This window comes from Agelaius phoeniceus, chromosome Z (assembly GCF_051311805.1).
Source record: "Agelaius phoeniceus isolate bAgePho1 chromosome Z, bAgePho1.hap1, whole genome shotgun sequence".
Taxonomy (NCBI): domain Eukaryota; kingdom Metazoa; phylum Chordata; class Aves; order Passeriformes; family Icteridae; genus Agelaius; species Agelaius phoeniceus.
In genome coordinates this window covers 90755210-90769071 of record NC_135303.1, presented here as the reverse complement: position 1 = coordinate 90769071, position 13862 = coordinate 90755210, and the positions used below count along the sequence as shown (strand labels likewise).

Below are 13862 nucleotides of genomic sequence, written 5' to 3'. Positions count from 1 at the left end.
GACAGCAGCAGCTGCAGCTTCTGACTTGCTCACAGAGTGGCAGGGAATCGAATCAAAGAGAAAAGAAGAAAGAGGACAACCCTTCCTTGGGGAGTAGGAAACACAATACAAGCTATTCTAAAATCCCTGAAAATACTGGCTTGGTTTTAGGTCAGGCTCTCCTTCCTTCTTCTGTCCTGTGTGCCCCCACCCCCTCACACACACCCCACTCAACAAAGGGAAATTGGTATTTTTCAAAATTCTTATGAAAGCCAACCCGGCAGATGGTTCTTTCCATGCCGGGGAGGAACAAAAAGAAAAACCTGCCAGGATACACATCACTGAGATGTGACAAAGATGGGCCTGGTGGCTGGCCTTTGACCCAGAGATTTCATAGGCCTATTAAACCATGTGGCCAAGATGGACTGAGTTGACTTCTATCTCCAGCACACAGCTGCTGTACCCCATGGGCTCGTGCTGAGTATGTTAGATTAAGTGAGGTCAGACTGAAAAGAGACAGGGTTTCCATCTCCCACCTTTTCACTACCTTAGGGCAATCCTCAACACCAACATCTAAGCAGGTCAAAGCGAAATTCAGTGGCCAAAGTAACGTATAGATAGTAAAAGACTTATTTAGAGAGTAATTTGCAGCAGTCCTACTTTACCAAAGTTTTGCATGTATGTCAGTGATATGAACTCCAGCAAATGCAGAAAGCCAACAATAAATCACTGCCAGCCCTTCTATCACACTCAAATGCCTCAGGTTGAGCCGTGTATCACAAGCTGTCCTCCTTTTTCTTTCAAACATCCTCTAGATAACACGAACGGCCAAATTACAGCCCAGAGCTCCACATCCCAAGGACCCAGGCTGGCTCCAAGGATGAAGCATGGCTTGGTTATGCCCCACAGCTGCCAGCCACAGCACAGGGAGCAGCAAGGGACGTGTTGCCCTCCCTCAGAGCTGCCCTGTTTGGTCACAGATTCCCAAGGAGCACGCTGGCAGTCGCTGGCCCCCAGTGAGTAAGAGCAGCTCCTGCCCACGCCCAGAGCTGGTGGCCTAAGGACAGATCAGTCCCTCCCCATCACCCTCTCCTCATTTCTTCCCGTGATGGCTGTGCTGTAGTCACAGAAACAAATAGGCTTTCGCATACCACCTCCCCACTCCAATTTCAAATCAGGAATATAATTACAAGTGATGCAATGGAATTAAGACCAAAGAGAGAAAAGGCTGGAGGGTATTAGTCCTGCTGATTACATAAATTATTGAAGAAAAGTATCCCATGGAAAGCAAGAGGCTGTCTTTGAGAAGAGAACTTCACCAGCTGTGTGCTGGTGGACACAATGTCAGAAAACGGACAGGACAAATTAATTATCACCATCCAACCTGCACACAGCATAGGATATAAGAACCAGAATACCTTGTAAATCCAACAGCGTCAGTTCCCAGTGGAAGATGCAATAAAGTGCCTTCAAGCTCCCTGTTAATGCAGATTAGATAGGTGACTAATGCAGGGACTGTCCCTGCAGCTGGATAGACTTTGGTGGGAGGAGGAAGTGAGGGCTGGTCCAGACCCTGTTAGTGTGCTGATCCCCAGTATATCTGCCTCAGGTATACTTTTCCTACTCTTAAGAGTGACCTTTCATCAAATTACCCACCTGGGAGTACTGCAGGTAAAGTTTTGGTGAAGCCACCCAGGCTGGCACAATGTTCCACTGAGGAGCAGGGGACACTACTGATTATTTAGTAATCCCAGTGTAAGCTCTACCTCAGAGGTATGAGGAAACTGTTTCCAACACATCCTCCTGGGAAATGTTTGCCAACCACGTTGTTACAGAAGTGCCTTCTCACAGAAGCACCAGCTGGGGAAGCAGTGACTCGCCCTGCAGTGAGGCGAGGGTGTGATCCTGGTGACTCATGGAGTCCAGTGCTCGGCCCTCTCCTTGTCATGGTCCTCAGCATGGAGAGAGAGGGGGCCCGTGTCCTCTGGCTCATTTGTTTGTGCCACCACATTCCTTTGGAAAGCGAGAGCATTGGGCAAGCCAAAATTACCCACAAATCCCCTCCAGGCTGATTCTCATCTTTCAGCCATGTGGAGGGAGAGCAGCTCACATGAAGTTAGGATGCTGCAAAGTGCTGGAATTCCTCAATGAACCACCCAAGTTTATAGTGTTAGAGTTTTTGTAACACCCAGCGTCGATAAAAAGATACCGTCTCTCTGTAAACCTTGCCACCCAGGTGAGAGACAGCCATGAGAAACTGATGAGAAGATAATGAGTCCTCCAGTAGATATTCCTCATTCAACTCTTACCACATTTTAGGGTTTACAGACCAGAAGGGATTATTAAGGGCATCTAGGTCAACTGATTGCGTGCTGGCCCCAAAACTCCGCCCCCTTATTTCTGCATCCAGCCCTAGCTCTTCCCTGAGATAAGTTTTATTTTTAAGTGAGCAGTGAAGATGCAGAGATTATTTTTCAATATGAATATTTTTCAACTATTTTGAAAAATAATGTATCTGTTTAAATGACAGCTAGAGAAGGACTGGTTTCCAGAAGGGCTCTGCATTCCATGCTTGGAGATCAGGCCACCCCTGGGAGACTCAACTGTGTCATGGTTAAGTAACCACAGCTCAGTGAAAAAGGTTTGAGCATTAACCCGGCCTGTGACAGGTTCCTTGAGTGAGTCACTTAATCTCATTGCTCTATTTCACATTCTGTACTAAGAGACAAGATGGTTCCACTTATCCTCCTCTCTACAGAATTTGTGAAATTTTTGTGGGAAGACAGGCTCTCCTGAGGCCTTCCTTTCTACAGGATCTGCCAACAGCAGACATGGATGCACAGCAGCAGCATGGGACACCAGAACCTTAAAACCCCATTTGGTTCAGCTGTGGTTGATTGTCTATCTTGAATGACCATGTCCTCATCTGCAGCTAACCTGTCTTGGCCACAGTCCAAGCCAGATCTCAGGTGTACAATCTCATTTGCAACCTGTAGTAAGACACCTTAGCCCTCACACTGTTCTTTTCACTGCTAGCCCGCAGCTCCAAGAAAAAAAGAAAAGTATTAATAATACTTCTCGCCCAGTCTGGAGAATTAGAGTTTGCCGTGCATGTGGAAAGCAGTGTCGTGCTACTGCTACACACACCATGGCTTGAGAATCCCTTTCCTCACAGCAACCACCTGCAGCTCAGAGTCCAAATATAACCACGATGTAGAAATAGCACCTTATGTCCTGAAATGAAGAAGCCAACAGCCAGTGGCCTAATTTGTGTTAGAAGTCATGGCAAGAAGCGGAAAACAAAGCTCTTATGAAAACACAGCTAACTGGACTTGTCCTTGAAGGTCACATCTTAAATTGAATCATTTTAAGGTCCAAGAGTTGGAAAAGTCTCAGCATTAAAAAAGCAAAACAATTCATGTTTATTCTGGATATTTATAGACCAGTTTCCTAAGGAAACAAGGCTAACATGGTCACACGGTGTTTTTGTATATGTGAATGTACACACAAAGTCCTTGCCTGACTGCACAATCCTCTCTCCTCAATGTTTTTTGAATATTTTGTCCAGGGTTGATCAAATGTGATGCAAAATCACAGTCTTTGGGATACAATATGCTGACATATTTTGTTCAAATTGTTCTCTGGCCAGAAGAAAGGGAGCTCTGAGAGGCTCCCAAAAAGGGCTTAGCTGAAAAGTTCATTCATCGCTAGACACCAGAGAAATCACTTAGGAGGAAAGTGGCCAGAAACCAACTTTTGCAAGTCTCTGTTATCTTAAAAAAAAAAAAAAAAAACAAAAAAAAAAACAGAAGAAAAGACAAGGTGAAGGCACCAGATAAAGACAAGTTTCCCTTCAAAAGAACTAAGATGGGTCCATCTCTCAGTCCCACTCGCTGGGTGGAGAATGGGGCCAGCAAGGAACCCGTCTGGGAATGAAGCATGGGAAGACTTAGACCTGACCTGAGGGACTAGCTGTGTGTGTTGTGTGTGTGTGTGTATGTATTTGTGTGAAAAAGGAAGTGAAGATGAAAAGTCTGTAAGTAAATCAAAAGGTATCTGTGGTCAGGCATGCCTGGCAGGGGAGGAGAGGAAGCACTGCAGGCAAAAGCTGATGCTGGAAGAGCACAGTCATGTATGTGAAGGACTGACACCCCAAAATCTCTGTGAACGAAAACACATCCAGTTTGCAGCCCTGGGTGTACATGCCTGCATATCACATTTCCATCTCTGTTAGCCTGGAGGCCACGGTGCTTTTGAAATAAAACCAATTTGACCAGGGCTTTGCACCCTGTCCTCCTGTATGACACCTGTAGTTTGGTGAGTGATGCTAAGGATCTCCACCTGGACCCCCAGCTTCCTGCACTTGTCCCAGTTGCTTGCTTGCAGCATCTCCTCAATCCCAACACCAGGTCTGTGGATATTTTGTCATGGTTGGAAGAGAAAGACACAGCACAAGTAAACAAGGAAATGTCACAGAAGGCCATCGAAACTCAGCTGTGGGAGGGAGAGACTGCTGCAAAACAAAACCTGTCCTCAACACAGACAGCCTCTCTGAGCCCTGGTCATATGGCAGCTAATCAAGTACACCAAGTCTTCCTTGTTTGGCACTCTGTGTTCAGCAGAAAAAGCCTGCTTACGTTTCCTCAGCCCATCCCTTCACTGACAGATGTTTGCTTCTTTAGCACCCACTTGACTAGTTGCAAAAAAAAAAAAAAGCACAATTCTTTGGGAGCAGACAGAACTAAGGGATGGGCATCAGCTGGCTCAGGCCGAGCACTGAGCTGGAAAAGACACTCTGCCTTATTCCTGTCACAAGATATCCAGATATCCAGGACATGATGCAAGATAGACACTTCTCCAGCAAGCTTTGGAGGAGAAGGAAGGGTTAAATCTGGGATCCAGCCCTCCACCTCTTCATGGGGAGGCTTTGAACCACCTTCAGGTGGGACCAGCCTCCTCCAGATGGCTATGTGGGGGATCAAGATGACTCAGCTCCCAGTGTCAGCACCTCAGGTGCCTTCATGGACCAGGATGAACCTAAGTTGTCCTCACCTCCTGGAAAAACTGGTTTCTTAAGTGAAGAAATTATTTTTTTCACAAACACAAACCAAAAAAGCCCCCACCATTCATTCTTGTTCTTTTTTTGCGGTGAGCCTAAGATACCTGACGTGGGAGACCACCAAACTGCAGCTGTTTCATTTGTGCCTTCAACAATGTGGTAGAAAGAAAAGCCTGAAGGGCACCTGGGATGACTATCAAAGAGCTGAGTTTGTGTATCTTTGCACCCATGCACTTGTGTAGAAAGACTAAAAATGCCAGGAGCCTCGTGCCTGTTAGAGCAGCTCTGCATTGATCTCTCAGCCACTCAAGAGCCAGTTTCGCCTTGGAGGCAGCTGGGAGAACACTGCTCCACTGTGCTGGCACTTCTGGGGCTCTACCATTGTACCATAGCCTGGGAAGAGGCTGAGCTCTACTCTGCTGGTATGAGTTCCAGGTAGCCGCCACAAGCATCAGGTAGAGCTGCCTCAAGGCTTTACAAAGAAAGAACAAGGACTAAACCAGCGCAGGAACAGGTCCAAGCTGAAGGGACTGTGGATGTTCCATCCTTTGGGGAGGAGGGGAGTGGGAGGGGAAGAAAAATAAGCTGTAAAACGAACCCCACCACTTCAAGCAGGTACAACTAACCCATGAGTGCCTTCTTTTCCTCACTAGGCCAAGCACTTACATCAACCCCCTGGGCCACGTCTGGGATCGCAGCAGGAAGAGCTGACTCAGATCACATCTTGCACAGGGATGCCCCTAGCAAGGAGGGATAAGCATGCACGGTGAGCAATTGGATGATCATGCACACAAATCACCGGGGAGATGAGTCCAGCACAGGGGTAATGCAGCAAGAGCTGCGGATGCACATGAGAACCTGGAGGGAAAGTGCAATGTGCAGTCATCAATAAAAAAGAAGGGGGAAGTAAAGGAGGGGGAGCACTTGTGATCCTCTGTGGAAAAAAAGGCGGGCAATGATGCCTTTTTGCTGGTGCTAAAATCACGAGCCAGACTCAGTTAGGTGATAAAAAGGGGTTACCTTTACCAGGATCCTTAGGTGCACAATTTGACAGGTGGAAAATGCCGAAGATGGAGCCGTAGAATAACACATAAATAATTTTTATATGTTTAGCAAATTGGCATATCTGACAGAAACCCCCACTTAGTGGGAGGTGGGGATCACCTCAATCAGTGGGGAGGTAATTCCTTCCCAGTTCAACCTTCTTTTAATTCCCCCTCTTTTAGATAGGAACTTAACTTTATGAAAATATGGCTCGGACAGCTAGTTTCAACCTTGGTTTCCCCAAGAATCTAACCTTGGACCCCCAGCTTGGAGCTGCTAGGGAATTTGGTTTATCTTTCTGTCTAATGGAGTAGGTAAAATGCTAGCTATAAATACTATGATAGGCTACAGAACTACAAATATATGTGTAAAGAATATAGAAATGTAATAAAAGAATATAAAAGAAAAAAAAGGCAAAAAATCAATTTGGCATCAGCAATGGTGAGAGCGCATGAGTGAGAGAGTCTTCAATGAAAGGTGAATCACCAGAAAAAGTTACATATGTGGAGCAGTGAAAAGGAAGACTGTGAATTGAATTTCAAGGGGGAAAGTGTTAGAACTGCTTCCTGCAGAGAAATGGCAAACACCTACAAAAACTCAAAGACAAAAAAAAAACAACATTGCTAGAAAATCCAGAGATAGAGTTTCCTCTGACTACACATAAGGAAGCTTTACTTCCAATTGACTTGCCGCTGTGCTTATCTCTCAGCAGTAAAATGCATTCACCCATCCCAAGCTCTCAAAAAACCCTAGTGCAGTAATAATTACAAAACCACAAGCTTACATCCTCTGAAGGACATTATGCGTATGATGAAAGCTGCAAAGAACCTTTGTCAGGCTGTGCCTAAAGAAAGAAGGGGTGGAAAATGAAGTGCTTACAGACATAAGAGAATAGGAAAAAAAAAAAGCCAAAAACAAATGCAGGGAAGGACCAAAAAAAGGAAATAAAACAAAACCAGAGAAATCACTGTTCATCTGGGACTTGTTAAATGCTACATGGCAGGCAGGGAATGCTGATAGGTTGCTTCATTGCATTTGGTACCACGCTTTCAATATTCTTCCATACTGATAACATTTCCTTATCTGAAGGAAAAAGCACCTTTAGTGTTGGTGAGGTGGTTGACTCGAACAGCCCTACTGCAGGTGAGAGAGCAGCAGCTGCTGGGCTTGCCTGCCTGCCAGCAGGACATCCTCTGGGCTCCTGGCTTTTTTCTTCCCTCCCTCCCTCCTTCTCCAATCAGACTAAATGAAATGGAGCTATTTGTGGGTTTAGAAGTGGCAACAGTTCAGCCCGCTCCATCCCCAGGTGCCAAAGGGTTGAAACAAGAGAAAACTCTTACAGAACATTTGTGCACTTTCCAACTGCCACACAAGCAGCCAAAGAATCAAGCTATGATTCAACTTCTGAGCAGCCCCAGGAAAAGAGTTAGGAAACTACCCTTACTCTTTTTTTTTTTAGTAAGGGAAGCCGATGTGAAACTTGGCATGGTCTGGACTTAAAAGAAACCCCAAAAGTTGTTGCATTGCAGCCAGGCATTCAAGCCAGCAGAGCAGAGGTTCCCAACGCTGGTATTCTCTCATCCCCTGCCTCCCTCCCCACTCCGGGGCATCAGCAACTGCACCCAGCAAGATCCTCTCCTGAATTCCCTCCCCTCCCATTCAGGATCGAATAACATCCCTGGGGCGATTGCTCACACGGAAAAGCAACATGAGGAAAGTATTTAATGCATGTTTATGTCTTTTAATATAGTGTAGCAGCTGGAATCAAAGGCAAAAACCCTGGGCCTCAGCACATGAGCATCGTGGCTCTCCACAGAGTCCCCTTCTAATCACTGCTGCTCTCTGGACCACAGCTTTAGAAATCAAGCACTAACCCCTATTGCCTAATTAGCAGAGCAGTGTAAAGCTTAGAAACAGGCATATCTTCTTCCTCCCTAAGTGGCCACTGAATAAATGCTATATCCCCAGTTCACAGTCCCTTTTTACATTGCTGGCATTACCAGTCCTTTGTGTACCCACATGCTGTTACTTAAATTGCTTCCATGTTTTCATTACTTGCTCTCTGTGCTGTGTGTATTGAAACTCCTGCAAGAATGCTGAAGTGGTATTTCAAAGCACTGGGGACTGCTGGAGATGTAGCTGGAAATATTATGCAACAAACTAAGGGGATTTTTCAAGTCCTGATAGAGTTTGCACTTCCTCAGGGGAAAAATAAATTTGGGCGCTACTCCATGATGTGCAGGACAACCACTCCCACCCACCAGAGGCACAAGAATGGCACTTGCAGCTCAGTCTGTGTATATTCTCTGCATCCACGAGCAAGGTGGTAAACCCAAATAATGCTCCCATGTGCAAGGGAAATGTGTACATTGGGCCAAACTCTCCTGGCAAAAATCCATAAAGGGCAGTGGATTGATGCCAGCTGAAGGTCTGTCCCACTCTTTAAATGTGTTGTTCCCTCCTTCTGCTGCCAGGAGCTGCTTTTCTGGAGCTTGTGCTGATTAAAGCAACACGCAATCAAAACAGCCTAACGCTGAAATTTCAAAACCGCCAAAACCATTTAAATGTGACAAATCATTTTTTTTTTATTTTTTTTTCCCCACAACCATTACTGCAGCTCTCAATGGTTCTGCAAGTAAGTGCAGAGGGTTCCTGCATGCTCTGCTCTTCCAGGGAAACACAGAGATAGACCAGAGAGCTATATATCCATGCAAATTTCAACTTGCTGCTTCCTCCTAGTTATCTTCCCCCCCCAAAATTTCCGTACCCACCACAAGACAGATGCTGGCCACAGAAGAAATCATTCTGCCAGCACCAGAACCTTTCTCCCCCTCGCTCCCAGCCTCCCTTTCTGCAGTGCCTTTGATCCCCCCTCGATGCGAGGTGCTCACAGCCTGATCCTGGAACCCCACGAGCCGAGGGGCGGGCGTGTGTGCGATCCCCCCGGCTGCAGGGACTCGGGTTATTCCCCATCCTGGTGATGCAGGCTGCTGGTCTCCAGGCATCAGGCACACCCCTCGAGATCACAGCACTGGGGTCTTCCAGACCCCTGCCGGGGACATCTCTGGCGCAGCTGCGGCTCAGCAGCTGCCGCGCCGCAGCCGTTGGGTGTTATGCTAATGGTGCACCGGGGCAGCAGCCTTCTCCCCATCTGCTCAGAGCACCCACCTGCTGGGTGCTGAGGTTTTTTTGTTTGTTTTAATGGCCAGATTAGACCAGTGTTGACCCAAAGCGCTCCCAGCTTGAGAACAGGGTGTGTGTGAGCACAGCCCCAGCCAGCTCGGACCTCGCAACGCAGGTGCAAGCTGGATGCAGCCGTGTCTGAGCCATGGTCTGTTTCTTTCAAACTCCTTATCCTCCTGCAATAAAGCCATCACCCTGAGCATAACCATGCTACAAGGTGTTTTTTTAAACTATTGTTCCCACTGGCTTTGTTTGGTTTTTGTTTGGGGATTTTCTTGTGCATAACTTCCTTATGCTTAGCTTTATTTATTCAACCTTTTGGATGACCACACAGAAAAGAACACACCTTCCATGCCCATCAGACTGGGTGATACATAGAAATGAGGGCTCTGATTCTGTGCAGTCATATTCTTCACGGCCCATGCAGGGTAAGTAGGGGTTTGCAGTTCTTTTTTTTTTCCCCTCCACATTGCTATGGAAGGATTGCTTGTGACATCTTTGCTGTCACTGAGCATAGTCTCATAAAACTGCTGCTTCCCCTGGGACCTCTGCAAACATTCAGGGAGGACAGGAAAGTGGAAATTAGACATTGCTTGGTGCTAAGAAGGCAGCTCATCCTTTCAATAGATGGGAAATTCTCTTCTCAAAGCGTTATAGGGCCAAGCCTCTACTGTGTTTAAAAGAGCTAGCTCTTTCATGCCCATTGACTATATCACTTAAAAGATTAAGAGAAAAAAAATCCCCTTGAATTGTTTTTTTTTTAGTTTGTTTTCAAGTTCTGCTTGTAAAAAAAGTGAATGTGAGTGATGTTAGACTCCAGATGTGAGTGATGTTAGTCTCCCTGGGCTCTGCCTTGAGTCAATGGGAAATATCAATGCTTAAAAAAGTGATTTTGAGTCATGACAATTTTGGTCTATGTCAGTCTGCCAAGGAGGATTTTTTCTAGGAAGAGGTGGAGGAGAATTTCTCCAGGCAATTAGTCTCCTCAAGGCTTCACATTGCCCTTTGAGCACCCATCACATGTGTAAGGTGTGGGAGAAGAAGGATCAAAGTTGCATGAGCAGGAAAACCGAGCTGTGACCCAAGCCCTAATCTGAGGGTGCCTAAGTCCCAGATCAATTTCTCCAGGTTTTGGAGACACTTGTGCATCTTTTATCAAATCTATGTCCTGTCTGAACTCATCATGAAACCTATGGGTTACTAAGCAGGCAGAGGTGAAGTATTTTTACTATGACCTGACCAAACACACTTGGCTAATGTTTAGGATAGAAAATACCACTTATCCAAAAATTTGTGTCCCCAGCAGTGCTGCTTAATACACTCAAACTAAATTTGGTCTATGTACTAAGTGTAGGCGACACTACAGAAAAATCAAGCCAACATCAAATCAAAAGGGTGCTCCTGAAAACAGCTCATATGAAGAAAGGATTTTCTTTCTTTTCTCATCCTTGAATGAGTGAAAAAATTAAAAAAACTTCAATTTTTACCCAGACTTAAAGTACCAAAAATTTCTCTGCGGAAGGATATTTCAAGAAAATTATATGCATCTGGAAGAAAATGAGACTTATAATGGAAGTATTTTCTGTAGCATAACTATAGTGCTACTCACACAATGCTGTAATCAAGAATAATGGAGCCCATCACCCAGAATACAGGAATGAATTCAATTGTTCATCATGCACATACCTCTATTTTAAAAATGCAGTTGAATGCCTTAACTGCCAAAAGGCTTGAGCATTAGTGCTCAGGCACAAAGCAGTTTAGAAGTGGGCTCCTTCATTTCTCACTCATGTAATCATTAATCTCAAAACTCAATTACATACAAAAATAGAAGAAGCCTGGTTGAACTTTTGATCTCTTCTGAATTGGTTCATCTGAAGGATAGTTCAAGATCATTCCCCATGCATACGTGGCAGTGCAGGATGATACTTGCCCTGTGCTGCTCCAAGGCCAAATCTTGCAAAGACTGTGCCTTGGACACAAATTGTTTGAGAAGATCCATTCCTTCCCTCTCCCTCTTCTTCTGGAACTATGTAAAAGAATGGGACCTACCTTCTTTTTGGAGTGTGATCTGTCCTCCTCTTTAGTTGTTTTGCTATTTTTCCCAGTTCTGGAAAGTTTCTGCTCCCCAGACTGCTTGATGGTGATTTTGATCTCGGGAGGGCAAATGTAGTTCTCCAAGTTCTTTGGGGGCTTCTTCGCTCTCTTGGTGGTCTGGATCTTTAGTTTTAAACTCCCCTCCGTGAAGTTAGCCTCCTTGATGGAAAACTCCTGCTCCTCCAGGCCATCTCCCGCCACCCATTTCTCGCTGTCTGCATTGGAAGTGGAATCCACGTCTCTTCCAGAGCCCAGCTCATCCTCTTCCTCAGGCTCCAGCCTCTCGCTGCTCACCGGGATCCCTTTCCCCGCGCCCGACGAAGACAGCATCGTCTCCCCTGCACAGCCCGAGACTGGCGAAGCCTTCGTGGAGGTGACGGCAGCTGGCAGAAAGTCTGCCTCGCCTCCCCTTTGCCGGGAGCTGCTCAAAGTCTCTCTGGGCTCCATGGCAATATCACAACGCCCTGGAGTTTGGTTGGAGGGAAGGGGAGTACAGAAGGGGATGAGGGAAGCAAGGGCGGATACGATCCCAGGGAGCGAATGGCAACTGTCCACCAAATTCAATGTCCCGGTCACCCAGAGGCTGCAAGATGCTCAGAAGAGACCAAATGTGCCACTGTGAAAAGAGAGGAAAAAAAAATAAAGAGGAAGTTAGCACATGCACACATATGTCAAGTCAAAGTGTGGAGATGTTTGGAACAGGGCACAGGGCACACTCAGGCTTCCCCTGCAGCATCTCAAGGGCTTTCCTTGGAGAAAGTGGGAACCAAGGCTCACCAGCATTTCTGAGGGCTGGATCTGACATCACAAAGCAATGAACAATTGCCATATCTATTGTTACATTGATGACAATGGATATCTATTTAAAAAAAAACCCAAAACAAAATAAAACAAAAAACAAACCAAACACCCAAAGTGTTGTCTCAATGCAAACATCTTCAACTCGACTTATGCAATAAATGAGGGGACAGCCAGCTCTCCACACCCATGAACCTCCTCATTACCTCAACATGCTCACTGTCACAGGGTTTCCAGCAGGCGAAAAAAGTAAACTCAGATACTTGCCTTGGGTTAAACAATAACCCAGTGATCAGAGCACAGAAAACATGGTGCTGCCCTCTGAATCAGCAGCAGAGTTTCAAACTCTTTGTTTCCTCACTTGCCAGGTGAGAGAGTGACAGCTATAACTTGGCTGCCAACTGTTCTGAGGGTAATCCTGCTTTGGATGAGCAATTCATTAGAGACCAACTGCAGCCCAGGATGCTCTATGGGATACTGGAACTGCAGGAGGATCCACCTGGGCTTCTTTCAGTGCATGTCAGTGTCCCAAGCACTGAGGTGCATGGAGAAAAGCTAAACTCAAGGTTTTCCAGAGTTTTTCATGCCCTCATTCCACTGTCCTGCGGAAAAGCCTAGGGCTGGATGATGCACAGACTGCGCTCTCGACCTTGCAAATTTTATTTTTCTTTAGAACATCAGAGATGGAACCCTTTGAGATGGAAACACTCCTGCTTGGTACCTTACAAAGCCTCAGTTAAAGGAAGAAGCTGTGGACATTCAGTTGAGGCAAAAATTGTATCACCCAAGGAATTCTTGTTATAAGTAATACTTACGGGGTGTTTTAAAAGGCATTGAGGTGCTTTCATGCACCCTCCCTAAAACTCCCCTATTGCCACCCCACACACACCCCCTCATGGCAAGCCAATTTCAGCCACAAAATTAGCAAAAGAATCCACAAAAAAGTGTATATCTACACAATTAGTGGAGGGAAATAAATGTATTTTCTGTTACTTTAAGATAAACAACAAGTAACACTTCTGGCAAATGGAGAAGGAAACAGGAAGGCAGTGCCAGGAGTAGTTGCTGGGAGCTCAGACTGGCTCTTTCAGGAGTAGCTCCCTGCTAGATTAGCTCAGCTACACTTGACCAACTTCCATCAAGATCTGAGCACAGCCAGGGATTTCCCAGGTCATTCTTGGCAGCAATATACCACAGAGAAAAAAAAATTATCTTGCTACCTATCACCAAATCAGAACAAGAGTGCCAGTGTACACTGCTGTAAAGCACAGCTCACCTAGAAGAAACACATGTCCTTGCACCACTGGCTTCTTTTTGCTTTCTAAAGGTACCTTGCAGGGGCCTGAAATTCAACAAGAAGTAATAACAAGTGCCTTTTATTAGTTATAGATACACATTTTCATTGGAGTGTGGCTGTGTGTCACTTTTCTCACCTGGACGTGTATGGCTACTAGTGGAAAGATTAAGTGTCCTATAGCTCCATGAAATCACTTGGAGACCAGGTCCCAGCAGACACAAATTCAAATAAAATTCCCATAAATAGCACAAGCTGACAACCCAAGCAGAATGAAATAAAGAAGGAAAAAAAAAAAAAAACAAACTTGGACTTGCCATCTGGCCTTAGGAATGGTTTCCACAGCTCATAGGAGATAGAAATGCACCACAAAAACACTTATACTTGAGTTGCACATCTCTTGGCAAT

At 45.7% G+C, this 13862-nt stretch overlaps 1 protein-coding gene across 3 annotated transcripts in view; it reads right to left on the bottom strand.

Annotated features, from left to right (window-relative positions):
- Positions 1-13862, bottom strand: part of SETBP1 (SET binding protein 1) — a 270174-nt gene that overhangs the window by 241003 nt on the left and 15309 nt on the right. For all 3 annotated transcript variants that reach the window (XM_077171103.1, XM_077171101.1, XM_077171102.1), the window contains exon 2: positions 11318-11978. In XM_077171103.1, the coding sequence (XP_077027218.1) occupies positions 11318-11809 (492 nt within the window). In that variant the 5' untranslated portion in view covers positions 11810-11978. The remainder of the gene's footprint in view (positions 1-11317; positions 11979-13862) is intronic.